We start from the raw sequence: 26,319 nt of genomic DNA, 5'->3' as shown, positions 1-26,319 counted from the left end.
GGAAGGGGAAACCCCCCCGGCTCAGGTAGAACACACACGTGGCGGACCCACCTGTTAGGGGACGCACACGGCCTCTCTCTAAATAAAACTTTGTCTCAGTTTGACTGGCTTGTGTTTTTGTGCCCAACCGGGTTGCAAGATTGCAAGCCCGCGTGCACTGACAGCTCAGCAGGGAATCGCTCAGCAGGGGTGCCGCAGGCAGTGCTCGGCAGCAGGAGCGGGACTCAGCCGGCCCGGGGCCGGGCAGTTTGCGGCATTTTGGTGGCCCTGTACTGGGAACGCCCAAAATTTAAAGGTGAGTAATATCGCTCGCCCCTAAGGAAAGGCGACAGAATGGGTATTTCTGTTTTGATTTATTCTGCTTTTATTTCAGGCTCTCTAGCCTTACAATTTTGTCAGGCAAATTGGGAAAAATGGCTAGCTCAAGGTTTGAAGTTATTCGGCCCTGAGAGAGAGAAAATTGACATAATCATTTTCCTCCTCTCCGTTTCTGTTTCATTCTGTTTTGGCTTTCTTCTATCCTATCTTATTGGGTTACGTTACCTTTATAGTAGATTAGAATCTAGTAAAAAACAAACCGAAAAACTGTTAAGTAAATTGTTAGAGGTCCAAGCCATGGCAGAAAACATATTAGGTCAAGCAAAACAAAAGGTCTCTCAAGCTAGTCAGATAGAAGAAAATTTGAACAAGGCAAGCTCAGGGAAAAAACGGTCGTCAGATAGGGAGGCTGCTACTAACTCCGTTCCACCACCAGAGGGCATAGTTCAACCAACAGCTTTACCTGCCTCCATAGATGATGAACGGAATCCTGAGGCGGGACCCCAAAAACTAGCATGCCCTGTAGTTGAGCAGGGAGAAGAAAGAGAACGAGTTTACCGTGCCTTAGATTTCAAAATAATAAAGCAATTAAAGGAAGCTGTAGCAGCCTACGGCCCGGCCGCTCCCTTCACAGTCAGTATGGTCGAATCTATTACCGGCTGGAACTTAACACCAGCAGATTGGGCTAACGTGTGTAATTCTGTGCTAAATAGAGGACAGTATTTATTATGGAAAATTGCCAATGAGGAATTTTGCAAGGAGACAGCTAGGCGAAATGCAGAAGCAGGTTACCCTGAACGAGACCTGAAAATGTTAATGGGGAAAGAGGAATTTGAAGGGCAAATGCAACAGCTCAGATATGATCCTGGCGTATACGCTCAGGTCGCTATAAATGCAATTAAGGCATGGAAAACTTTAAAGGGACAAGGGGATTTTCAAGGTCAACTATCTAAGATAATACAAGGAGTTAATGAGCCCTACGCTGACTTTGTAGCTAGACTTATTGAAGCAGCCTCTGAGACATTTGAAAATACAGAACAGGCAATGCCATTTATAAAACAGCTGGCTTACGATCAAGCAAATCGTTGCTGCAAAGAGGTCATTAGACCGTGGAAACAGGAAGATTTAAACACATATATTAAATTATGTAGAGACATTAATGAACAAGGACAAGTCATGGCAGCTGAAGTAAAACAGGCTTTAAGTACCAAGCCAAAAACATGCTATAATTGCAATCAAGAAGGGCATTTTAAAAGAAATTGCCCCATAGGAGGAGGGTTTAACAAAGCTAGGTATCAAAAGAGTAGAATCCCGGGTATTTGCCCACGATGCCATAGAGGGAGACATTGGGCTAATGAATGCCATTCTCAAACCACCATAGAGGGTATTCCGTTATCAAAAAATGGACAAAGACCAAGTGTCTACCCACGATATCGTGGAGAAAGGCATCAGGCCCCGTTGTCAAAAAACGAATTGGAGGGCCCAATGCCCCGGGGCCCAAAACCACAAATATACGGGGCAATGGAGGAACCCAGCAGCACCATCAAGGTGGTGCCCAGGACGCATTATCCATCAGATCCCTCATCAGACAGACTAGAGGGAGCGCAGGGTTGGACATCTGTGCCTCTGCCAGAGCAGTATTAACTCCAGAGATGGGAGTTCAAATCATTCCCACAGGAGTAAAAGGACCTCTTCCCCAGGGAACAGTAGGCTTATTATTAGGACGCAGTTCTTCTACACTTAAAGGACTTATGATAAGTCCTGGGGTAATTGATCCCGATTATGAGGGTGAAATAAAAATCATAGCTAGTTCTCCAAGAGGTATATCAGTAATTTCATCAGGAGATAGAATAGCACAGTTATTAATAATACCAAGCCTACATGATAAATTTTCCAGTTGTAATGTAGAAAGAGGTTCCAAGGGATTAGGCTCCACAGGTGTAGATTGGGCTATGCTATCTTTAAATTTAGATTCTCGCCCTATGCTAAAATTAAATATTCAAGGACATGATTTTAATGGACTGCTGGACACAGGCGCTGACCTCAGCATCATATCTCGCCAGGAGTAGCCTAAGCATTGGCCATTACAGCAAGCGACCCAAACGCTTAGAGGCCTAGGAGTGGCAACTAATCCCCATAGAAGTGCAATGGTATTAGATTGGAGGGATCCTGAAGGATGTGAAGGAACTATACAGCCCTATGTATTGGACCATCTCCCCATAAATTTATGGGGACGAGACGTCCTAGATCAATTAGGATTGACATTAACAAATAACGTCAATCCTAACGCGCCCACTACTAGGGCAAAACAAGGCTTTAGAAAAGAAAAGAGATTAAGAGATCAAGAACAAGATATAACAGCACCAATTCAAGTAGATCAAGAGATAGATAAACATGGATTGGGTTTTCAAAAAGGGCCACTGAGACAATCAAAATTACTTGGAAATCAGAAAGACCAGTGTGGGTTCCTCAGTGGCCCCTAACTAAAGAAAAGATACAAGTAGCCCATGATCTGGTCAAACAGCAATTAGCGGAAGGACATATACAACCTTCCGTATCTCCCCATAATACTCCCATTTTTGTTATTAAAAAGAAATCTGGTAAATGGAGATTATTACAAGATTTAAGAGCCATTAATAATGAGATGGTTATTATGGGACCTGCTCAATCAGGGATTCCCCAATTGTCTGCTCTACCAAAAACCTGGCATGTTCTAGCTATAGATATTAAAGATTGTTTCTTCTCAATTCCAATTCATCCCGAGGATAGTCCGCATTTTGCATTTACTATCCCTGCACTGAATCATGAAGGTCCTGATCAGAGATATGAATGGAAAGTACTCCCTCAAGGGATGGCTAACAGCCCAACTTTGTGCCAAATTTATGTTGATAAAGCAATCCAGCCACTTAGAAATCAAAACCCTGAACTACAGATATTTCACTATATGGATGATGTGTTAATGGCACATAAAGATAAAAACACATTGCTAGAATGTTATGCCACGCTTACAAACTTATTAAAAAATTATAATCTAGAGATAGCAATAGATAAAGTACAATTAAATCTTCCAATTAATTATTTAGGAGTTCTATTATCCTCAACCATGGTCCGTCCACCAAAAATTCAAATACGAGTAGATCAACTCAAATCACTTAATGACTTTCAAAAGTTATTGGGAGATATAAATTGGATAAGGCCTTATCTAGGCATACCAACAGGAGAATTAGGACCTTTATTTGATATTTTAAAAGGTCCATCAGATCCAAATTCACCCCGCATGTTAACGCCTGAAGCTAGAAAGGCATTAAAAATCATTGAAACATATATGGAAAATATGCATTTGGATAGAATTGATATAAGTTTGCCTTTATTATTTATTGTACTACCGACAAAAAATATTCCTACAGGGGTATTTTGGCAAGAAGGTCCATTATTATGGATACATTTATCTTATTCTCCTAATACTATTCTTACTAGATATCCTGAGGCTGTAGGGCAATTAATACTCAAAGGAATAAAAGCAGCAAAAGGAGTGTTTGGGATTTCTCCCAATAAAATTATTACTCCATATACTATGGATCAAATTGATGAGTTAGCTAATGAGTTAAATACTTGGGCAATAATCATGTGTAAATCTAGTGTTGCATTTGATAATCACTTGCCATCTAATCCTTTGTTGTCTTTTTGGTCTAAGCATCCTATAGTTTTTCCAAAAATGACAAGAAAAACCCCTATCATAAATGCTCCAAATATATTCACTGATGGGTCAAATAATGGTACAGCAGCAGTAGTTACTCCTGATCAAACTTTTACATTTTTAGTACCCAAACAATCAGCTCAAAAGGTAGAGCTCAATGCAGTATTGCAAGCTTTTATGATGTTCAAAGATTCTACATTTAATTTATTTTCTGATAGTCAGTATGTAGTTAATGCTATCGTATCTCTTGAAGATGCTGGTAGGATTTCTCCTTCCTCTACTGTTTTCTCTTTGTTTTCTGCTATACAAAGTCTAATCTGGGATAGAAAGGATCCATTCTTTATAGGACATATCAGAGCACATACAGGATTGCCTGGAGCCCTTAGTTTGGGTAATGAACTAGCAGATAAATCTACACATGACATACATATTTTCTCCACAATAGAAGAAGCTATAAATTTTCATAAAAGGTTCCATGTCAATGCTAATACTTTACAAAAACGTTTTAAAATAACTAAAGAACAAGCCAGACATATAATAAAACAATGTCAAAATTGTGTGACATTTTTGCCACAAGTTAATCTTGGAGTCAATCCTAGAGGACTGATACCTAACCATGTTTGGCAGATGGACGTCACACACTTGCCAGAATTTGGAAAATTAAAATATTTACATGTTACAGTTGATACTTCTTCTGGATTTTTGATGGGCTCCCTTCATCCCGGAGAAAAAACTAAAGATGTTATAGCTCATTGCTTACAAAATTTTGCCACTGTGGGTGTTCCTAAACAGTTAAAAACTGATAATGGCCCTGGTTACACTTCCAAGTCTTTTAAACAATTTTGCTCATCATTTGGCATTACTCATATAACAGGAATCCCATACAACCCACAGGGACAAGGCATAGTTGAAAGAGCTCATCAAACTATAAAAATGTACTTATTAAAGCAAAGGGAGGGAATTAGTAAGGGGTATATATCCCCCAAAGATAAACTTAAAATAACCCTTTTTACTCTAAGCTTTCTAAATTTGGATTCATCAGGACTTAGTGCTGCGGAAAGACATATGTATCCGAAAAATGTACATAAGCCTAAGGTACTTTGGAAAGATATTCTAACAGGACAATGGAAAGGTCCGGACCCAGTAATAGTCTGGAGTCGGGGCTCCGTCTGTGTTTTTCCACAGGAGGAACAGCAACCAATATGGATTCCAGAGAGATTAACTAAAACAATTTCTACAGAAAAAGAAGATGATTTGACTCAAATCCATAACAGCTGATATCCAGAGTTCCAGCCTGGCTATTCTTGCATCTGCGACAGTGATTTACCACGGTGCCTTTTTCAATATCTATTTTATTATTTGCATTTTTCCCACATCATAAAGTTCTATTTTATTTTATTTTATTTTACCTTATTTTTTAAGCTCATACAAACCTAGGTTAATGTTTTTCTGATCAGTTTTATTTTTTGACTGTGTTTTATTTTTTTTTTTTTTAACTGTAAAGTTTTTAAACATTACAATGGAGATTTCACCTAGCTATAGCTACAAGGCCTTTATTTACTATTGTCTTATATGTTCTATGTTATGTATGCACTGTTTTGTGTTGTATGTCTGTATGTGTGTATGTCCATACTTCATTTATAAGGAGCGCTCATATATAAATAGATACAAATATCAAAAAAAAAAAAAATAGTCACGTGACTTATATGGTTTAATTTACTTTAGGTAAACAACTGTTATTAAATTTTGCTTTTAAAGGTGGTTAACAGATATGTTTGTTTACTTTCACCTTTCCTTTTCATTATATTTCATAATTCTGTTCAGGATAATGTCTCTTTAGCAACATGGCCATAATTCTCATCTCCATCCCAGTGCCGGTGAAGACTAAGACCAAACTACAACTTTTATGATAGCTATCACTATAAACTGTATAAATTGATACATCAATCAAAATAACTCAATAAGACTGCTCAATCAAGGACTTAATTTACTTTGGGAGGAAATGGACTCCTCCAATTTGAACTGCTCAATCAAGGACTTAATTTACCTTGGGAGGAAATGGACATATTGATAGACTCCTCCACTTTGAACTGCTTACACAACTTGTCTGGACTATGTATCACCTGTATGCATTGTGTTCTATTTGTTGATACAGCGAACTGGTAGTGCTAAATATCTTAGCCGATGTGTCACCAGTGTTTCCATAGGAGCCGTCAATTGGCTTGGTGTCGTGGCAATTCTGCGTCTTTCTCCCTTCTGCTAGTGATGGTCTAAATTTGGGGGCCAACAGAGGTGAGGCAAGAACCTCACCCCCCCACTGGCACCAAGGTTAAATTTGGGGGCCAACAGAGGTGAGGCAAGAACCTCACCCCCCCACTGGTGCATAGGCCTATTACACAGGTATGGCTATATACTGGACCGGTAGTCAGTGACGGGTATGATTCGGTTACAGTGGTATCAACCTAAGCCAGGAGACTGACGCAATAAGGTCAGTTTTCCCATGACGGGTAAGAACCATATGTGAATTGGACATACCTAACAGGCACGGTCCCTAGCCACATTTGCCTGTTGTTTATTTAAACAGAAGGGGGCAGATGTTAGGAGCCACAGCAAAAATATTGATACAGGCACCTTTGGATTTTATGACTGCCAGCCAGCAATTCACATTCATATGGTAATTGGACTCATGCTGTCTAGCTGGGCCCATTTTCAGGACTCAGGTTACTCATGTCACTCTTGTAATGGGAGAGTTCCCATTGGTTGGGAAAGGATGGTAGGAGGGTGTTCCGGGGGAAGGGGAAACCCCCCCGGCTCAGGTAGAACACACACGTGGCGGACCCACCTGTTAGGGGACGCACACGGCCTCTCTCTAAATAAAACTTTGTCTCAGTTTGACTGGCTTGTGTTTTTGTGCCCAACCGGGTTGCAAGATTGCAAGCCCGCGTGCACTGACAGCTCAGCAGGGAATCGCTCAGCAGGGGTGCCGCAGGCAGTGCTCGGCAGCAGGAGCGGGACTCAGCCGGCCCGGGGCCGGGCAGTTTGCGGCAGCTGAATTGTATTCCTTACATGCTGTGGTTTGAACATGGCCCCCAGAGTTCACGTGTTGGAAACTTAATCCCCAGTGCAACCGTGTTGGGAGGTGGGACCTGCAAGAGGTGATTAAGACCTGAAGGCTCTGCCCTCCTGAATGGAAAATGCCATTATCTTGGGCCAGGTGCAGTGGCAAATGCCTGTGATCCCAGCAACTAGGGAGGTTGAGGCAGGAAGGTTCCAAGTTCAAAGCCAGCCTCAGCAACTTAGCAAGACCCTATGCAATTCAGCGAGACCCTGTCTCTATAAATAAAATATTTTAAAAGGACTGGGGATGTAGCTAAGTGGTTAAGCACCCTGAATTCAATCCCTGGTACCAAAAGAAGAAAGAAAGAAAATGCTGTTATTTCGGAAGTGGGTTTCAAAATTAAAAATAAAAAGTGGTGGGGATGCAGCTCAGTGTTAGAGCATCCCTGAGTTCCACCCCTAAGACCAGGGGAAAGAAAGACTCAGTGCATAAATGAGCAGAAAAGAGGAGCAGATAATTCAGCTGGGACAAAGTGCAAGCTTGATTTCAGTCCTGTTCCAGATAGAACATTATTTGACTTTCCTAAGTGCTGCCAGCTCCCCTGGTCCCAGCACCCCCCCACCTTTCTCCCTGCTGTGCTTCATCAGTGTAGTCATGGGAGACTTTGCAATGGAGACCCCTTCAGTTGAGGCCCCCACACTTACATGATCAGCCACATTGGTGCAGCCTCCTGCATGAATGAGGGCCCGGCACATGTCCTCAGAGCCACCAAGAGCTGCGTAGTGGAGGCAGCTCAGCCTTTTCTAGAGGGAAGGAGGCATCAGTGCAGTGTCACAGGTCCTCCCAACGCGGGGTTGACATAGCACTCTGGGATCCATCTGCATCTCACAACCTGCGGGGGCTGAGGGCAGACATCAGGAGATGTGGCTACCTGGGTGAGGGCATTCACATCGCTCCCGGCCCTGAGGAGCAGCTGCACACAGTCGGGGTGCACTCCTTCAGCAGCCGCATGCAGAGCTGTCAGACCTTCCTGAAACACACAAGGGTGGGTGAGGATGGTGGGGAGGCTGAGGCCAGACCCCAAGGTGACAACCCTGTGCCATGGCTCCTAGGCCCCGTGGATGCTCCACCACCCACTACTGAGGACAAGGGTCTTGGTCATTTGTGGCATCTGAGCCTGCACCTGATATTCTCACTGTGTGAAGCATGGATGGGGCACCTCAGTTCTCTGCTCCACATCTCTCTTCAGGTTCTCTCACCCTTCAAGCCATTGCAGCCCCAGCTTCGTCTGTTTCCTCCCACTCAAGCCAGGAAGTCCTCCCTGACCATCCTAGCCAACGTCCCTCCTGTGGAACACACCTGAGTAGAAAGTCATGGTAGCCCATCATGCCTTGCTTCCACCCAGCCTGGGTTCTGGCTGTGGTTCATCTTTTCATAATTTGCTTTTTTCTGAGATCCTACGCTCAGCTTCCAGGCTTCAGGGCCTCAACCAGGGGGAAATAGCCTGCTCCACAGGCTGGGGTTCCTCAAAGGTAAGAAGCCAGTGAGTAAACCACATCTCTGCATCCCCTAGGTGGTGACTCACCACATTCTGCTCCTCCAGGTCCAGCCCGATGTCCACAAGGCGCTGCAACACAGCCATGTGACCCTGGCTAGCAGCCAGGTGAAGGGCTGTGTTCCCCTCCTGTAGGGAGAAGAGCACCGGATATCCACAAAGCATTGCAATACAGCCACGTGGCCCTGGCTAGCAGCCAGGTGAAGGGCTGTGTTCCCCTCCTGCAGGGAGAAGAGCACCAGAGAGGCCTGTAGACATGGAGCCCTGGAGCCACACAGAGACTCACAGGATCCCAGCAGCACTGCCCCTCAGAAGTGACATGTCTAGGATCATAGGACAAGTATGTGACAAAGTACAGCCTATACTCTGGACCAATGCCACACTGTTCCCAAGAAATGTGTCAAAAACTACAACCAGGGCACCTTCAAGGGCAAGTCCTTACACTTCAAGGCAGACACATTGCTTTCAAAATAAGTTGAGCATAGTGGTGCACACCTATAATTCCAGCTACTTGGGAGCTTAAGGAAGGAGGATTGCAAGTTCAAAGTCAGCCTCAGCAACTTAGCAAGGCCCAAAACAAGTTGGTGAGACTCTGTCTCAAAATAAAACATTAAAAAAAAAAAAAAGGCTGGGGATTTGGTTTAGTAGCATCCCTGGGTTCAATTCCTGATACCAAAAATAAAATAAATAAAAATTTAAAAGGCTAGGGATATAGCTCAGTAGTAGAGCACCCCTGGGCTCAATCCCCAGTATGATATGATATAATTAATTAATTAATTAAAATCAACCCTACTTCACCCATATCCACCTAAAGCCAGTTGCCCCAGGTACCCAAGCCTGTGTTCAGAGACAGATAGGAAGCAGGTAAACCATGAGGAGCCCACATATACCCCCAATTAGCAGGGTGCAGAGATGATTGTGGGGCTTTCTTCTTTCTTCTGGATTATAAACACCCACATTCTGCTCTCCAAAGCTACAAGTACATTCAGGGACTGCCTCACAGGGAGTTTTTCCACTTTCCTGGGGCAGGGCAGGGGAGCTGGGCAGAAGGTGGCCTTAGCCTTGGGCCTGATGCCCTCTTCCCCCACCTGGGGGATGCCCAGCCTCTTTGCCTCTGTGTGGCCTCATCAGCAACATCTGGTCACTCCAAGTGGCCTGCAGCACCTCTGGATCCTCACTTCAGCAGGTGTGGCTGACCTGTGCTGTCCTTAACTCTGAGATCCGTTCTCCTCAGCAGACCACAGGGTCCTAAACTTTGAAAAGCACCCCTCCCCAAATGAGATTCAAAATGAAAACACTTCTAATCTGAAAAAACGAAACTTAACTGGGGTACGCAATTCTAGAAGCTGCTTTCCAGAATTTCTGATTCTGGATGCATTCGCCATAGCTAGATATTTTTTTTTAATTTTTAATTTGTAGATGGACATAATATCTTTCTTTAAATTTATTTTTATGTGGTGCTGAGGATCGAACCCAGTGCCTCAGGCATGCTAGGCAAGCACTCTACCACTGAGCTACAACCCCAGTCCTCATAGTAGATTTTTCTCATCTGAGTTTGATGCTTCTGTTTTCCTGGGGCCCTGAGGTTTTGCCTCCAAGGTGAGCCTGTCCTGCAGGGAGCCCCCTTTCCTTTATCCCTTCCTTTATCCCTCTGTGTTCCCAGTTCCTACCACAGAGCAGGACCTGCTCAGCCTGTCTTTTCAGAATAAAGGAAACCAGTGTAATCTGAGTCTCTTATCCTCAAAAACTAAACGTGGACAGGTCCAGTGCAGACTCCAAGGGTTTGATGCCTTAGGAGGCAGCCTAGTGAGTGAGAGGAACATAGGGCAGGAGCTGGGCAGAAGATGCTATTTTCAAAACCCACACTACCTTTATCTTGCTGTGGGACCTTGGCTAAGGCATCTCCCCCTCTGGGCCTCAGGTTCCACAGCTGTAAAAGCAAGAAAGCTGCACTGACCCTTAATGAAGACCCCTTCCAATGCCAAGATCCTGTGGTGTGTTTGTCTGTGAGCTCTCTGTCGCTACTTACAAACAGAACTCCTTTAAATCCTGGCCAAGCACACCAATCAGAATATGCATATATTATTAATCAGAAGATTAATAATGGAGCTCCTCCCTTTGTTGAAAGCATTGTTTAGAATTTTGCCCAATGACTCACAATGGCCCACCGATATGAGTCATTTTCAGTGTAGTCTCCCCTTCTCAGCTTGGTGAAATCCTGCTGGTAAGCTCTGCACCCTGAGTGAACTGCTGCCATTCTATGTTGCCACAACCATGGCAGATGCATGGCTACCACCCCCCATCTCCTCCCCACATCCCAACAGTAGACAACCCACTCCAGTGGAATAACAATCCTGCTCAACACCCTCTAGACAGCACCACCAACCAATCAGATTTGCCATTCTGATTCCCTGACAGAATGACAGTCCCTTCCTAGGACTATGGTGTGGATTTCCTCCAATAAGAAACTGCATGTTGGCCATCTTTGTGCCTCAGCCCATAGCACAGGGTGGACCCACAGTATGTGCACTGAAGTGCTTGCTGGGTGAACATCAGACACACTCTGATCTGTCTCTGGATACTGCCCCCCAGCACAGCTGGAGTCAGAAGTAGGCACAGGAAGCGGGGCACGGTAGCACACGCCTGTTATCTCAGTGGCTCAGGAGGCTGAGGTAGGAGGACAGCGAGTTCAAAGCCAGCCTCAGCAAAAGTGAGATGTTAAGCAACTCAGTGAGACCCTGTCTCTGTATGAAATACAAAATAGGGCTGGGGATGTGGCTCAGTGGCTGAGTATCCCTGTTCAATCCCCAGTACCAGAAGAAGAAGAGGAGGAGGAGGAGAAGGGGGAGGAGGAGGAGGAGGAGGAGGAGGAGGACCACAACGACAACAATGAAGACATAGGTGAGGTACCAGAGCCAGGAAGGTGACAGGAGGTTTTGCATCCTGGTCAAAGCCCAGACTTCATAGTCACAGTACCTTGTCTTTGACACTGTGGTCACAGCCAGAGCCCACGAGGAAGTCCAGAGCATCCAGCTGCCCGTGCTCAGCAGCCCTGTGAAACGCGGTCCTTCCCAGCTGGCCAGGACAAGAGAGAGAGTGACCTTCCTCACCCTGTCAGTGGGCATGCCCATTCTGCCCACTGGCCTCTGCTTCCCGACCTCTCCGGGCTTGCAGTGGCCTCTCCTATCCAGATGTTCTCCCCCTTACTGCCCCTTGCCCCACACACTCTGCATGGAAAAGCCTGGACCTCACTTCCCAACAAGGGCCACTTGGGGAGAGGGTCTCCCACTGCAATCCTTTGGTGGCTCCCTGCTGCCTACTAAATGAAGAACAGATTCCTGAGACTGGGGTAAATATCTCCACTGGGGTAGATATCCCTCCCATCTCACCTCAACCCACCTTCCTTCCCAAAATTCCAGTCCATCTGAACTCTGGGGCTCCCCACCCCTTCCAATCTTACCCCAAATCCAACTCCTTCAATGCCACCCTCTCCAGGACACAGCAGCAGGGCTCCCTTCTGTGCCCTGTCTAGTCCTTATCAGGGCCTTTCTGAGGCAACTGCTCATGTTCTGCTTCTATCCCACCCATTTGTGTGCCCCCAGACCAGTACTCCAGGTGGGACACAGTCACCCACAGATCAAAGGATGCACTCCAGAGTGCAGTAAGCCTCTAGGGCACAAGTGGCTCCAGGAGCCCCAGCCCATGGGAGGGAGGAGTGGCCTTGCCGTTCTCACCTTGTCTGCGTGGTCCAGGGCCACGTCCTCCAGGTCCTCCATTATGAACGCCAGCACAGGCACATGGCCTTTTTGGGCTGCGCAGTGCAGCAGAGTCAGGCCATCCTAGAAACAAGCCTAGGGTGGGCCCTGCTGTCTGAAAAGGGAGGCCTTTGGCATACCTGCCTGTCTCCCAGAACCCAGCTTTCCCATGGAAGCCACATGGTAAATCAGGAATGGCCCCAGGCTGACCCACTGGGGCAGCCACTCAGCCTCAGCTGGGCTGGTAGGATAAGGTTGCCAGAGGTCAAACTCCAGCGTCACACCCATCAGCTCTGTGGTCTTGGGCCAGTTGCTTCTATCTCTCTGAGCCTCCATTTGTGCACAAGTCAATTAGGATGATCGGGTTAGAACACTACTCGGCATTGCCTACAGGAAAAGTATTTTATAACTGAAAAATGATTTTTAAATGTAAGGTGAGGTCATACAGCACTCACTGTTCCCAAAACATCCACCACAGAATAGTTGAGAATGTTCTAGGCCTTTGTCTCCCTTCATAGAGTTACAAATGAAGAAGCAAGTGACTAAGGGCTCCCTGTATTCAGGTAACTAGGAGCTGACCTCTGGTGTGCAGGAACTAGAGGAAGTGGCCTGGTTACGGGGAGGGAAGAGGCAGGAAGGTCTCTTGAGTTCAAAAGCAACATTTAAATGAGAGAGATTGCAAATTCTATGCTCATGATCCAGAGCTCCTACCCCTGCCTGTACCAAAGCCAGATTATTTGGAACATTGTTTATCAAATAGTAGATTGCGGTCCATCAATGGGTCATAAAAATCAACAGAACAATCGTCTACATCTTGATGGCGTCAAATCTCAGTGAGTATACTTTTTTATTTGTGTATTTCATTGTATATAAGGAAACTGAATTCCAATGATATGCTTGCTGAAGTATTTAGAGGGAAGTGCATTGAATTTACTTTGAAATGTATCCAAAACACATAAAGAACTCTAAAAATTCACCAGTGAGGAATTAAACAATCCAATTAAAAATAATTTGACTGTGGAAGTGCCTGAATGCTGAGTCCCCACACTTACAAGGTGGAAGGACTGCTGGAGCCCAGGAGTTCAACACCAGCCTGAGCAATACAGAAATCTCATTTCTCTCTCACACGCACGCAAATACCTGTGGCACACACCTGTAATCCATCTATGTAGGCAGCTACAGCAAGAGGATCTCAGATTCGAGGCCAGCCTGGACAATTTAGGGAGACTTTGCCTCAAAATCAAATTTAAAAACAAGGCAGACGTGGTGGTACACACTTGTAATCCCAGTGACTCAGGAGGCTGAGGCAGGAGGATCTAGAGTTCAAAGCCAGCCTTAGCAACTTGGCAAGGTCCTAAGCAACTCAGAGAGACCCTATCATAAAATGGGCTGGAGATGTGGCTCATAGGTTAAGTATCCCTGAGTTCAAGTGCCCCTGGGTTCCCTGGTACCAAAACTTAAAGTGGGTGCAGTGGGCTAAGGGCATAGGTTAGTGTTAGTTAGAGCATTTGCTTAGCTTGAGGGAGGCCTTGGGTTTAATCTCCAGCACTATAAAAAAAAAAGGGTATATAAAGAATAATTTAGAAGAAACTGGATCAGTCTTATTATTTTGAAAGGAGATAGCAAATTTACATTTGAAAAATTATCTGACATTATTAGTCATTATTGGAATGCAAATTAAAACCACAAAATAGATCCTAACAATAGAGCATGAAAAGGGAAAAATGCTGACTTTATAATAGAGAAAACTACCCGATGCCACCTTCACCAGAGAATCAAGGTCAACATCCCTAGTGATAAGTAATGTTGGTATCACAAAGCCCCTAGTAAGACAAGACGAGAAGGGCATTGCTCTGTGGCCTTCAGCCCAAATTTATGAGTAAAGACTGATGATGAGGAAAACATCAGATAAACCCAAATTGAAAGGCATTCTACAAAACACTTGACTGCTACAAATATGCCAAGGTCATGGAAAGCAAAAAAAAAAAAAAAAAAAGCTGAGAAGTTGCCACAAAATTGGAAGACACTAAACAGGTAAGATGACTAAATGCATTATAGGATGTTAATAAAAAGCAGGTGAAATGTTAATATATCCTAAACTACTTTAAAATGTAGAACTGTGCTACCCTTCTCATCAAGAGGGAGAATCCAAGTCAGTATTTTCCTTCCCTTGGACCTAGGCTGGTCCTGATGGGCTCTGGCCCACAGACAATGGTAGAAGTGATGTCATGTGGCTTTTCAGCTTTGGTCTCAAGAGACCTTGCCTCTTCTGCTCTTGCTATTTTTCTGCCCCAAGGCAGCCATACAGGAAATCCAGGCTGGGCAAGGTGAGGATCAGTGACCACCTGAGAAACTGGGTCACTACTCTAAACATCCCAAACTTCCTTACAGAGGCCCTGACACGTGGGTGAGATCCTCCAGAGCCAACCAGCCTCAACCACCTGCCCGCTGCCTGCAACCTCATGGGGGAGCCCAGGCAAAGCCAGAACTTTCCAGCCAGCCTCAGAATAAGAAGTCATTATTGCTTTAAGACATTACGTTTTTTTTTTTTTTCATAGTCCTAACTATTTTTTTTTTCAAGAGAGAGAGAGAGCGAGAGAGAGAGAATTTTTAATATTTATTTTTTAGTTCTTGGCGGACACATCTTTGTCTGTATGTGGTGCTGAGGATCGAACCCGGGCCGCACGCATGCCAGGCGAGCGCGCTACCGCTTGAGCCACATCCCCAGCCCGACATTACGTTTTAAATAGATTTGTTGCCAAAACCAGAACATAAAATAGAGGGGATCTGCTTGACTAGAAGAACCCATTACTCAGAACCCCACCCTCCATATACACCAAGACACCCCCCATTCTAGAATACTGAGGCTCATTTACAACTCCAGCAAATCTATCAGGACAGCCATTGGACTCCCCAGGGCTACTGAGATCCTCGAAGCCATGCTGGGCCAGGCAGGCAGGACTAAACAGGAGGACTCTGAGCTCGAATGTGGGTATCTTCCCAGGGCGCTCTTCTGAGGCTCCTCACTCCCACACTCCAGCTCCAATCCTGTGACCCAGGAATATCCTTCCCAGAAGTTGTCAGTTGTGCCCACTGCCACTGGCAAGATCCTGACAATGGCATGAGCCAGATTTCATATGTGCCATGGCCCTTTTTGGCACTTGGTGAAGCCTATGGATTTTCTTAGTGTAATGTTTTCTTAAATACATAAATCATTTGGGAAAAAAAGTTCAATCAAATACACAGGCTTACAATGATGTATTAGTTTCCTATTGCTGCTATAACAAATTATTATAAATTTAGGGGATTAAAATAGCACAAGTTTATTCTCTTATAGTTCTGAGATCAAAAGTCTAAAATTGGTTGGCAGGACTACATTTCCTCTGCAAGTTCTGGGGGAATCTGTTTCCTGGCCCTTTCCAGCTCCTACAGGCTACCTAAATCCCTTGGGTCATGACCTGCATCACCCCAATCTCAGCTTCCTTCATCATACCCTCCCCTGACTCCCTGCTTCCTCCCTCCTTCCCCTACAAGGACCCCTGTGAAAGCATTAGACCCCTGTGGATAATCCAAGATAATCTCCCTAACTCAAGGTCTTTACTTTAATCGTATTTGCAAAATTCTTTTTGTCGTGTTAGGCTCTGGGGTTCACAGGTTTTAGGGATTAAGATACTGACATCTTTGTAGGGGGGCATTATTCTGCCTGTCATAAGAGAAAACCAATTCCACTGAAATATAGTTATCAAAATATTAAGAACGAGTTTTCAATCTAATAACATTTATGCTTCTTTACTGATACATTAAACAATACCATTAGTAAAGAGTCTGATTACCACCATAATTTTAAAGTAATGATGAATGTAAGGAGTATCTTTTAAAATATTTTTTTTAGTTGAATATGGACACAATACCTTTATTTTATTCATCTTTAAGGGGTGCTGAGGATCAAACCCAGGGCCTCACACATGTGAAACGAGTGTTCTACTGCTGAGCCTCAGCCCCAGCCCAAGAGTATTTTAATATAACTGCAAAGACTTTAATTAATATGAAAACAACTACATTTTCTATCATTGAAAGAAATTTTAGATTTTCAAGTAGACATTAATGAAAATAAATATGCACTTTTTGGATCCAACTTTATAGGTCCTCTGAATTCTCTCCAAGGACCTATGTTTGAAAATTCCTGGCCAAAGGCATTTGGAATATGGAGATATTTGCATTTCCTGAAGGGCCAGCGCACTCTAAAAGGTAAGAGACCAGGGGAGGGTTCCACATACTCTGACCTGCTGGGGCCCTCCTCCCTGAAACCACACACACACACCAGTCAGCCATGAGGGCTGCCAGGTTCCCTAGGGTGCCAGCACCCAGTCTTGTATGTTATATGCAGCACTGTGCTGGCTTCTCCCTCAGTTCCAAGGTGTAATAGCATCCCTGGGGCTTGGGATGTGGCTCAAGTAGTAGCGCGCTTGCCTGGCATGTGTGAGGCTCTGGGTTTGATCTTCAGCATCACATAAAAATAAAATAAAGATATTGTGTCCACCTAAAGCTAAAAAATAAATATTAAAGAGAGAGAGAGAGAGAGAGAGAGAGCGCATCCCCATTATCTAAGAGGAAAGCTGAGGTTCAGGCCGATAAAGTAACTCACTCAAGGTCCCGGGGTTGGTAAATGGGGTCCTTCCATCCCACCACTGAGCACAAGGTGAACCCACCTCCCTTTTCTTTCATCCTCCTAAATTACCCTCGGGGCGGGGGTGGGGGGTTGTTGATTTCTCTCCTATAAATAAGGAAGCCAACCAGAGGGCTGAGAACTGTCCCAGCATTACAAAGTAGTAAGAGGTGTGGGAACCAAAAGAAAAAGCCTGTCACTTTCCCTGCTGTTGCTGCTGCTGCTGCTGAAAACACTGGAAGCTCCTCCACACCTTTCTCCCAAGCCCCAGGGGAAGCAGCCCCCTTGGAATGAGCTCAGCACAGCTTCTGGGGGGTGGGGGTCTCAGAGAATGGGGCAAGTTGGGAGCTGCAGAGGCAAGAAGGGACAGAGTCGGGAGCAGATCTGTGTGTCTGAGGTCAGGGGGAGCCAACCTCAGAGGGCAGGGGCTGCAGGCTGGGTCTTACCTTGTTCTCACAGTGGATCTTGGCCCCAGAGTTGACCAGGATCTGGAGGATTCGCAAGTGACCAAACCAGGCAGACAGGAGAAGCGCGTTCATCCCAAACTGGGGGAAAGGACAGAGAGGTAAGGAGAATGAGGAGGCGTGGCCATGCCAACTGGGGCCCTGCATCTACATGGCCAAACCGTACAACCATAAGGATTGTCAGTGCCACTCAGTTACAGAGAGCACCAAGCTTTAGGAACTTAAAGACCAGGAAGTTTTGGGGGATTATTTTGCTAGATCAAATCTAAAAATGAAACAGCTACCATCTACTCTCATCATTGTTCTATAAGGAAGAACCATTTTTTAAAAATATGAAAGGAGCCAACCTCAGAATATATTCATTATAATCCAGAGTCATGAAAAGCATATGATTTTGTCCTTATTGTCTGACCTGATGGCTGGTGAAGACCTCACCTGGGACTGAGCCTGAGAATCACTGTTGAAATCTTCCTAGAACATCCCCCAGGTGATAGCTTTGTGTGCAGCACTACCTGCCTCACAAGACAGCCACACACGGTCAGACACCGCTGTCAGACACTCCTAGCCCTGTCCTGCAGTTGGCACTCTGGCCCCTTTCACCCCGTGGTCCCTCTAAGCAGCTGGAAATAGGTTGATCACCCATTTGAGGGCTGCTTTAACTCCACTTCTGAGTGCTCCAGGGTCATCTCCAGGGACCTCAGCCATGTTAGGGGCCCTGCATGGTCAGGACAGTCTTGACCACATCACTTCTGGGTCTTCTCTTGGAAATGGGGCCAGGGTTGTGGGGAGGGGAGATGTTGCTACCACACCCCATCCTCAGCTAGTAATCAAGTCCCCCTCATGGTGGGACCTGGGACCAGAGAGAATCCAGAAAGGAAAGAAGTATTTCCAGATGCCCAACTACCTGTGAGGCTGAGACAGGAGGACTGCAAGCTCAAGGCCAGCCTCAGCGAGTTAGCAAGAACCTGTCTCAAAATAAAAATAAAAAGGGCTGGGGAACATAACTCAGTGGTAGAGTACGTGCCTAGCATGCACAAGGCCCTGGGTTTGCTCTCTAGCACTGAAAAAACAAAAACAAAAAACAGTGTTTCCATGGACAACTAAATCTCTGCAGGCAAATTTATGATCTTTTTAGAAAATTTAAATTTATATTCATTCTCTCACCTCACACCCGATCCACCACCACCACCAATACAAGGGATTGAACCCAGGGCTTTGCACAGCTCGCTACCCCTGAGTTACACCCCCATGCCTAAATTTAGGTTCTTAAATGTATTCTTAGGAAATGTCATTATCAGATTCAGCTGGATCCTCAAACCTGTAGAGCTAATTTTGCAGATGTTAGCCTTCAGTGCTTTCTTTTTCTCAACAATGGTGCTTCCTGTTCATTTTCTCAGTAAGACCATTAGTCTCTCTGCGAGTCATTGGTTAAAGTGTTAGCCAGGGCGGGGCTGTGTCCTGCCATGACAGACCTTCTTCCTGGTGACTTTTATTGGCCTTTACCAACACCCAATTATCTGTTCTATAGCCCACAGCTCTCCCTGTCCTCATGGTATCATAAGGGACTGAGAAAGGCTCTTAGAACTGAAAGGCCCTTGACAATGGAGAGCTCTTTATCACTGTGCAAGGGAAAAATAGAATCGATGTGGTTTCACTAAGCCCTGAACCTGGCTCCCCACCAAGCACCTGAATATCAGTGACAATCTCAGCAACTACAACTGGCTTACACAGACCCAGAGAGATCCTGGGATCTCTGCCCTAGCCTGAGACAGACAAGACACACAGACACGCCTCCAAGAGGGACCCCTACCGCGTCCTCATCATCCACAGCAGCCTTGTGTTCCAGGAGCAGCCGCACAGCCTGCTCATGACCTGCACCCGCAGCCCGGTGCAGGGCCACCCTGCCCACCTGCAGGAGGGAGAGGAAACTCATCACTGTCGCCCTCCATACCTGCCCCACCAAGAAAACTGGTCTGCAGGCTGAAAGGGCCTTTTGCTGGCTCTGGTGACCATCTGGCTGAGGACCCCGCCCCACTTTAGCCCCACTGTCCCTGACAGCAGAAGGCAAAATAAACACAGTAAGACACAATGACTGCGTGCTTCTGTCTCCACCTAAAAGTCTCCACAGCTTCTCACTGCTCTTGGGACAGACTCCTAACCCTAGGGCCTACAGGATTGTGAGTGGCCTGGCAACGTACATCACTGCTTCCTCAAAAATGCCAAACAACTTCCCACCGCTAGACCTTTGTTCCTGCTAGCTGAACTTGAATTATTCCCCAAATCCCCAAGGCCTCCATCCCGAGTGCCTGGGGTTCTTCCCTCGGAATGGGGCTGAAAGGGCCTAACTGCCCACCTCATCCTCAGACTACCCTGCAGGTTCATCACGGGCTGTGGCCTCCGCATATCTGAGCTGGCTGAAGGTGGCCAGTTTCCCACCCAGAGTCTGCTCCTGCCTTCTGCAGCACTGTCCTCTCAGCTTATGAGGGGACAATGAACAGAAACACTGTGTGATCTCAGACAAGTCACATCTCCTCCCTGGGGGACAGGCTGTTCCTTCCTTCCTTCTTCCCATGCTCTTCCCTCTGCCTGGACACTGCCCCTCCTCACCTGGCTCCCGGAAGCTTGCCCTGACCCCTCTAGGTGGGCAAACCCCCTCTGACCCTTCTCCCAGTGCTCTCAGGACAGCTTTTCACAGTGGGAAAGGACTTCAAGATGCTTTGCTTAGTGTCTGTCCTCTCCACCAGTCCATTGGCTCCACCAGGGCAAGAACCATGTGTGTCATGGGTTCTATTCTGTCAGTAGCACCTAGCACAGGGCTGAGCAGAGTACACCTTAATAAATAACTTAATGAATGAATGAATGAGCCAATGAGTGTGCAAAAGAATGAATGAATTAGTGAATGTGGCGCTGGCATCCTATCATCCTACAAGGTCATGCTTCCTTGCATGTTGAGACCAAGGTTTCAGTCACCAACAACATGGTGTATGACCTAAAGTGACCTGTGGCCCGCTGCACTGCTTTGGACTATACACAGGGCTAGTACTTCCTGGCCTCCTTATCACTCCCAGGGGGCAGTGATAAGTGAAGACCACTAGGAAGGAAGAGGACAAGTGCTCTGAAAACCAAGATGTAATAGACACATCCCAGAACCCCTGTCACCATTATGTGCCCCAGGCTGCACCTGTCATGTCACCCCATATAAAGTGACCTCTTTCTGCAGTCAGGAATCCTGCCTCTACTCCTTCTAGCCAGGACCTGGCATCTTCTCCAAGAAGTTCCTAACAGTCAGAATTCCCAAGGCAGGGAGGTGTCTGTCCCTCATGTCCCCCACAGAAAGAATGGCTTCTCCCTCTTGTCCCCTTCACCAGCAAGGCTATGTTTCCCCAACTCCTGCATGCAGCATTCCCTTGGGCCTCTGTCCCTCCTGGAACCTGCACTCTGCTGCCCATGGGCCAGCCCCTGACTGTTGACCTTCAGCCCCCTGCCCTTCTGTGGCTCTAGCCTTTGTCCTAGGTGTGTCTTTCTGATGGGTAACCAGGATTCAGAGTCGTAGCTCTGGAATTGCCTAACAGTATCCTGACCTTAATCCCTACCACTCCAGAGTCTCAGAGGATGCAGACCCTGTACCTCCCGCCAAATTAGCACATGCAAAGCGTCTGTCTCCAGCTCAATGTACTGTCCCCCTGTGTGATGCTGTCACCTTGTGGGAGCCCATTACTTACGTGATTTCTGGCCCGGATGTTAACCCTCCTTCCCATCAGCTCCTTCATCTTCCCAATGTTGTTCTTTTGGGCGGCCTCATGGAGCTGCCTCTCCAGGGGAAGCACTGAGGGGAGAAAGTAAGTGGGTTGAGCGGAAGGGTCTCCTATATTTTTTAAGGGCTGCTCTTGGCCAGGTACAGTGGCACATGCCTGTAATCCCAGTGACTCAGGAGGCTGAGGCAAGAGGATTGCAAGTTCAAAGCCAGCCCCAGCAACTTAGTGAGGCCCTAAGCAACTCAATGTCTCAAAATGAAAAATAAAAAAGATCGGGGATGTGGCTCAGTGGTAAAGTGCTCCTTGGTTCTCCCAGTTCCGAGAAAGGGGGGGAAAAAGAGCTTCTCTTGGGGAAGGGGAATGGAATTCATTCCCAGTGGAGTCAGTAGCTCCAGTCTGCACAGCTCAGTCTGGTGCAGAAGGCAGCCAGAATTCCCTGTGTCAGCCTTAGGTGAGGCTGGAGGCTCATGGCTCCACTTCTACACCTTCACCTCCTGGTTCCACTCCTCATCCCCAGATCCCAGTCCTTCCACCTCTGCACTCTGAGGCCCACCCTGCTTTGCCTCCTCTGTGGTTTATTTTCTCCACTGTCACCCTGGTAGCTACGTCCTTATATCAGAGTCTCAGACTGCTGGGAACTCAGAGCTGCCCCTGCCAACCTGTCACAAGCATTGGGGGCATCAGTGCCACACAGCAAGTTAGCATCTGAGTTTGGAGAACACAAGGCTGGTGACATGGTCTGGGGCTCACCCCACCTAACCCCCAGAACTTCGGTCATCCTGACTGCTCTCAACTGTGAGACTCTGGTCTCCTTGGCTAGACCAGAAGCTTTTGGGGACCCCGGCCACTTCTGCTCATCCTGATCTACCCACAGCTCTCAGCAGACCCAAAGCTGGACACAGGAGAAATCTACAAAGCTTTGCTTCTATGAATCAGACTAATGAATGCCTGACCCTACTCTAGAAGGGCTCAGATCCACCATAACAGAGGACAAATATTTTCTAGACCTTTGCACAGTCACTCCAGGGCAAGTAATTTTGTGTTTATGTTGTTGCCAAACCCACATCCCACATGTTTGGACCAGTGTGAATGTTTGGATCCAGCCCTGGTGTATCCAGGGACAGGTGGTCATTCTCTTGACAGGGAAGGTTAGGATGCACTGAAGTGACAGGCCCGCCATGGAGTTGCTTTTCCAGATAAATTCCACAGCCTTCCAGATGTTGAAGAAAGTCTTGGGCTCTCTAGGTCCTCTTGGAGATAACTTGTGGGTCCCATAGTTTCTGTCTTAGGACCATTACATGGCCCTGGGTTCAAGTCTGGAGGAACCATTTCTAGCTGTTGTGACTTACGTTACTTAATCACCTGGTGCCTCAGTTTCCTCATTTGCAAAATGGGGACATGAAGTCTCCCCTGCAAAGTTCATATAATGATTAAAAATATATCTTGGGCTGGAGTTGTAGCTCAGCAGTAGCGCACTTGCCTGGCATGTGTAAGGCACTGGGTTCAATTTTCAGCACCACATACAAATAAATAAAGATATTGTGTATCCATCTCCAACTAAAAACAAAAATTTTTTTTAAAATTACCATCTTTACCACTATGTGCCCAAACCACCATCACCATCATCATTACCACTATTCCTCCAAGGCAAAGAGTCAGGGAATATTTTCTGTTGGCCCAAGACCTGGAGGTGCCTCCTTCACTTAGGGGCCCCTGAGTCAGTGAAGCCCAACCAAGGAAAGGAGTCCCTATTTACCTCCTGGCATCATTTCTTTCCATATGTTATTTTACATATTTATATTATCTACTTGCTCCTTTGTGTGTGTGTATGTGTGTGTGTGTGTGTGTGTGTGTGTGCATGTACTGGGGATTGAATCCTGGGCGCTTTACCACTATATATCTATCTAGCTCTTTTTTACTTACTTTTTTTTTAATTTTTTTTTTTTTAGTTTTAGGAGGACACAATATCTTTTATTTTTTATTTTTAAGTGGTGCTGAGGATCGAACCCAGTGCCTCATGCATGCAAGGCGATCGCTCTACCACTGAGCCACACCCCAGCCCCTTTTACTTACTTTTTATTTTATTTTATTTTTATTTATTCATTTTTTTTAAAGAGAGAGTGAGAAAGAGGGAGAGAGAGAGAGAACTTTAATATTTATTTTTCAGTATTTGGCAGACACAGCATCTTTGTCTGTATGTGGTGCTGAGGATCGAACCCGGGCCGCACGCATGCCAGGCAAGCGCGATACCACTTGAGCCACATCCCCAGCCCTTTACTTACTTTTTTAAAAAATTATATTTTCAGTTGTAGGTGAACACAATACCTTTATTTTATCTATTTATTTTTATGTGGTGCTGAGGACTGAACCCAAGTGCCTTACATGGGTTAGCAAGTGCTCCACCACTGAGCCACAACCCATCCCTCTTTTTTTAAATATTTATTTATTTATTTATTTAGGTGTAGATGGACACAACACAATGCCTTTATTTTTATGTGGTGCTGAGGATCCAACCCAGGTCCCGCCCACACTAGGTGAGCCCTCTACCACTGAGCCACAATCCCAGCACCCCATCCCTCTTTTTTATTTTTATTTTTTTATTTTAAGACAGGGTCTCACTAAGTCACCAGGCCAGCTTATTCCTTTTAACATAAGCTCATGACAAGAGAGATTTTTGTCTGATTTGTTGATATCTATAGTTCCAAATTTGTGCCCTGGTACAGATCTATTAAATAAATGTGTGAGACACAACTCATTCAATTTCCTGGAGTTGGAAGTTTGGCCTTTAGACTGTAAGATGTGCCCCAACTGAAATTCACTAGTCCCCTAGAAAAGTGAAATATAAGCTCAGGTTAACAGCAGGAAAGAAGCTCCGAGGGAAATGCAGCTTCACCCCAATACTTTAGAGGAGGGTATTTAAGAGAAATGCCACCTTCCAAGTGTGGTCTCCACTGATGGCTCCATTCTTCCCTGTCCCAAAGGGTCTGCCTTCCCTGCCTTCCCTGAAAACGTGAGGAGACCTTCTCAACATAGCATAACAGGCTTTAGAAGAATCTTTCTCAGATCCTAAAAATCTTCAACACATACTGTCCTGCACTTACTTTCTTACTTTTCTTTCTTTTTCTTTTTTTTTTTTTTTTTGTACTGGAGATGGAACCCAGGAACACTCTATCACTGAGCCACATCCCCAGCTCTTTTAATTTTTTCATTTTGAAACAGGGTCTTACTAAATTGCTGAGGCTGGCTTTGAACTTGCAATCCTCCTGCCTCAGCCTCCCAAGACCCTAGGATTACCGATGTGCATCACTGTGCCCAGCTGCACTTTTCTTTCCTCAACTTTTTGCCTGAAAACCACCATGACCCAGGTTCAGAGGAGCTAGCATTTCAGGTGTGAGCCAGCTGAGGGTGGGTTCCAGGCCCTACTATGCCACTTTCCAGCAGCACAATCCTGGGCTAGTCAATCCCTTTACAGGTCTCAGTTTCCTCAGTTGTAAAATTAGGGGACAGAAGAATCTATTCAGGTTCTTTCCAGTTTCTACACCCACTATCCTAGCTGAAGCTCAGGGGAATGGCCTGGTTTGTATTGACAAATAACCAAGAGTCCCAATGGGGAACAAGCAGACACTCCATACAGTGACCAGAGAAGCTCAATTGACAATGAAAGCAAGTTCTGTTTATCTCTTCCATTCACCTCGCCTCATGTACCCTCCTTCCAGCCACAGCAAATGCACACTATGCTCTCTGCCCACTGAGCCTTTCCCCATGCTCTGTCCTGCACCCAGAATCCTTCTCACATACTCCATTGCTACCCATGCTTTGAATGTGAGGCTCACTTGAGTTGAGGCCAGCTCCAGTGAGCTCTGCCCCAAGCAGAACCCCCTTGACACTTTGAAGAAGCCCACCACTCCCAACACCATCCCTCAGCTGAGTGGATAGTTTGCTCCATCATATGGAACACCAGTGAGCTGTACTATGAGGATTTAATGAGGAGCCCTTGAGTTCAGGTATCAGGGCTCAGCCAAGGGCTGCAGGATTGAGGCTTCACAGTGCAGATACTGGCGTAATCCCCTCCCCTCTCCCATGTAGCTCAGCCAAAGCTACCCCCAGGTTAGCTGGTGCCTCAGGAATATTACTACCCCACCTAGGAGTCCTGGCACTGGGCACACTTCTGGAGGAAGTCTCTGGGGTGCCCTCATCCAGCTTGGAGCTGGCCCCAGCTCCTCTCCTCTGGGTTTCAGCTTCCCCATTTGATATGGTCTCCATTCCCCATCCAACCCCAACATTCTGAGAAAGCTGGGATCGCCAGCATTTCTACCAATTAATGGCCATGTGACCTTGCACAACTTACTTAATGGCCTTGTGCCTCAGCTATCTCATCTGCAAAATGGAGATAACAATAGGTCCTACCTGTGCGGCTGCAGTGAAGATTAAACGTCATGCCTGACCTGCCTCAAGGCCCGGCACACAAAGCCAGTTCTCAGTAAGGATCTCTATTACCTTTATTCTGTCTAGCTAATGTCTCCTTGGCCGCAGCTTCTGATTGGCCAGATGGGTGGCGCCCCCAAGTCCCAGAGGTGCGGCCAATGCCCCCTTGGCCAGCTGTGCGTTCTGCTTGGAGCCATAAAGAAGCCCAAGACGGAGGTGGCCAGGCAGACCGCGTCAACCTCTCCCTTGGCCGCCCTACGCGAATGTCCGGGTCCTGTCGGCCCAGGCCCGCCGGAGTCACCCCTCCCGCGGCGCAGCCGACTCACAGCCGTGGGTCTCCCACGCCAGCTCCTCCTCCATCCCGCCGCCCCGCAGCGTTGTGCGCGGGTGCCCCGGCACGAGGCGCGCGTTCGCCGGCGCAGAGCCTGGGAGCACCGAGGGCGGATGCAGAGCCCGGGATGGGAGCGGCGCCTCCGGATCCTGCGCCCCTGCTACTGCTCCTGGCTGCTGCAGCAGGCGTCTGGTTACTCCCCCTCCTGCTTCCTCCCCCTCCTGCTTCCTCCCCCTGCCCACCGCCCGGCGCCCTTCCTACCAGAATCAAGCCCGACAGGGCACGCTGGGCTCAA

At 46.5% G+C, this 26,319-nt stretch overlaps 1 protein-coding gene across 1 annotated transcript in view; it reads right to left on the bottom strand.

The window, feature by feature from the left end:
• The window catches only part of Ankdd1a (ankyrin repeat and death domain containing 1A), a 36,045-nt gene extending 9,948 nt beyond the window's left edge, over positions 1-26,097 (bottom strand). Inside the window, exons 1-9 of the mRNA XM_077800308.1 lie at positions 26,020-26,097; positions 21,236-21,339; positions 19,324-19,422; positions 17,496-17,594; positions 12,363-12,467; positions 11,605-11,703; positions 8,659-8,757; positions 8,005-8,103; positions 7,778-7,876 (exon numbers count right to left, since the gene is read on the bottom strand). Coding sequence (XP_077656434.1) covers positions 7,778-7,876; positions 8,005-8,103; positions 8,659-8,757; positions 11,605-11,703; positions 12,363-12,467; positions 17,496-17,594; positions 19,324-19,422; positions 21,236-21,339; positions 26,020-26,053 — 837 coding nt within the window. The 5' untranslated portion in view covers positions 26,054-26,097. The remainder of the gene's footprint in view (positions 1-7,777; positions 7,877-8,004; positions 8,104-8,658; positions 8,758-11,604; positions 11,704-12,362; positions 12,468-17,495; positions 17,595-19,323; positions 19,423-21,235; positions 21,340-26,019) is intronic.
• Between the last annotated feature and the right edge of the window lie 222 nt (positions 26,098-26,319).

The sequence above is a fragment of the Urocitellus parryii genome, chromosome 6, assembly GCF_045843805.1.
Source record: "Urocitellus parryii isolate mUroPar1 chromosome 6, mUroPar1.hap1, whole genome shotgun sequence".
Lineage (NCBI taxonomy): Eukaryota > Metazoa > Chordata > Mammalia > Rodentia > Sciuridae > Urocitellus > Urocitellus parryii.
This window is presented reverse-complemented; position numbering and strand designations above follow the sequence as displayed.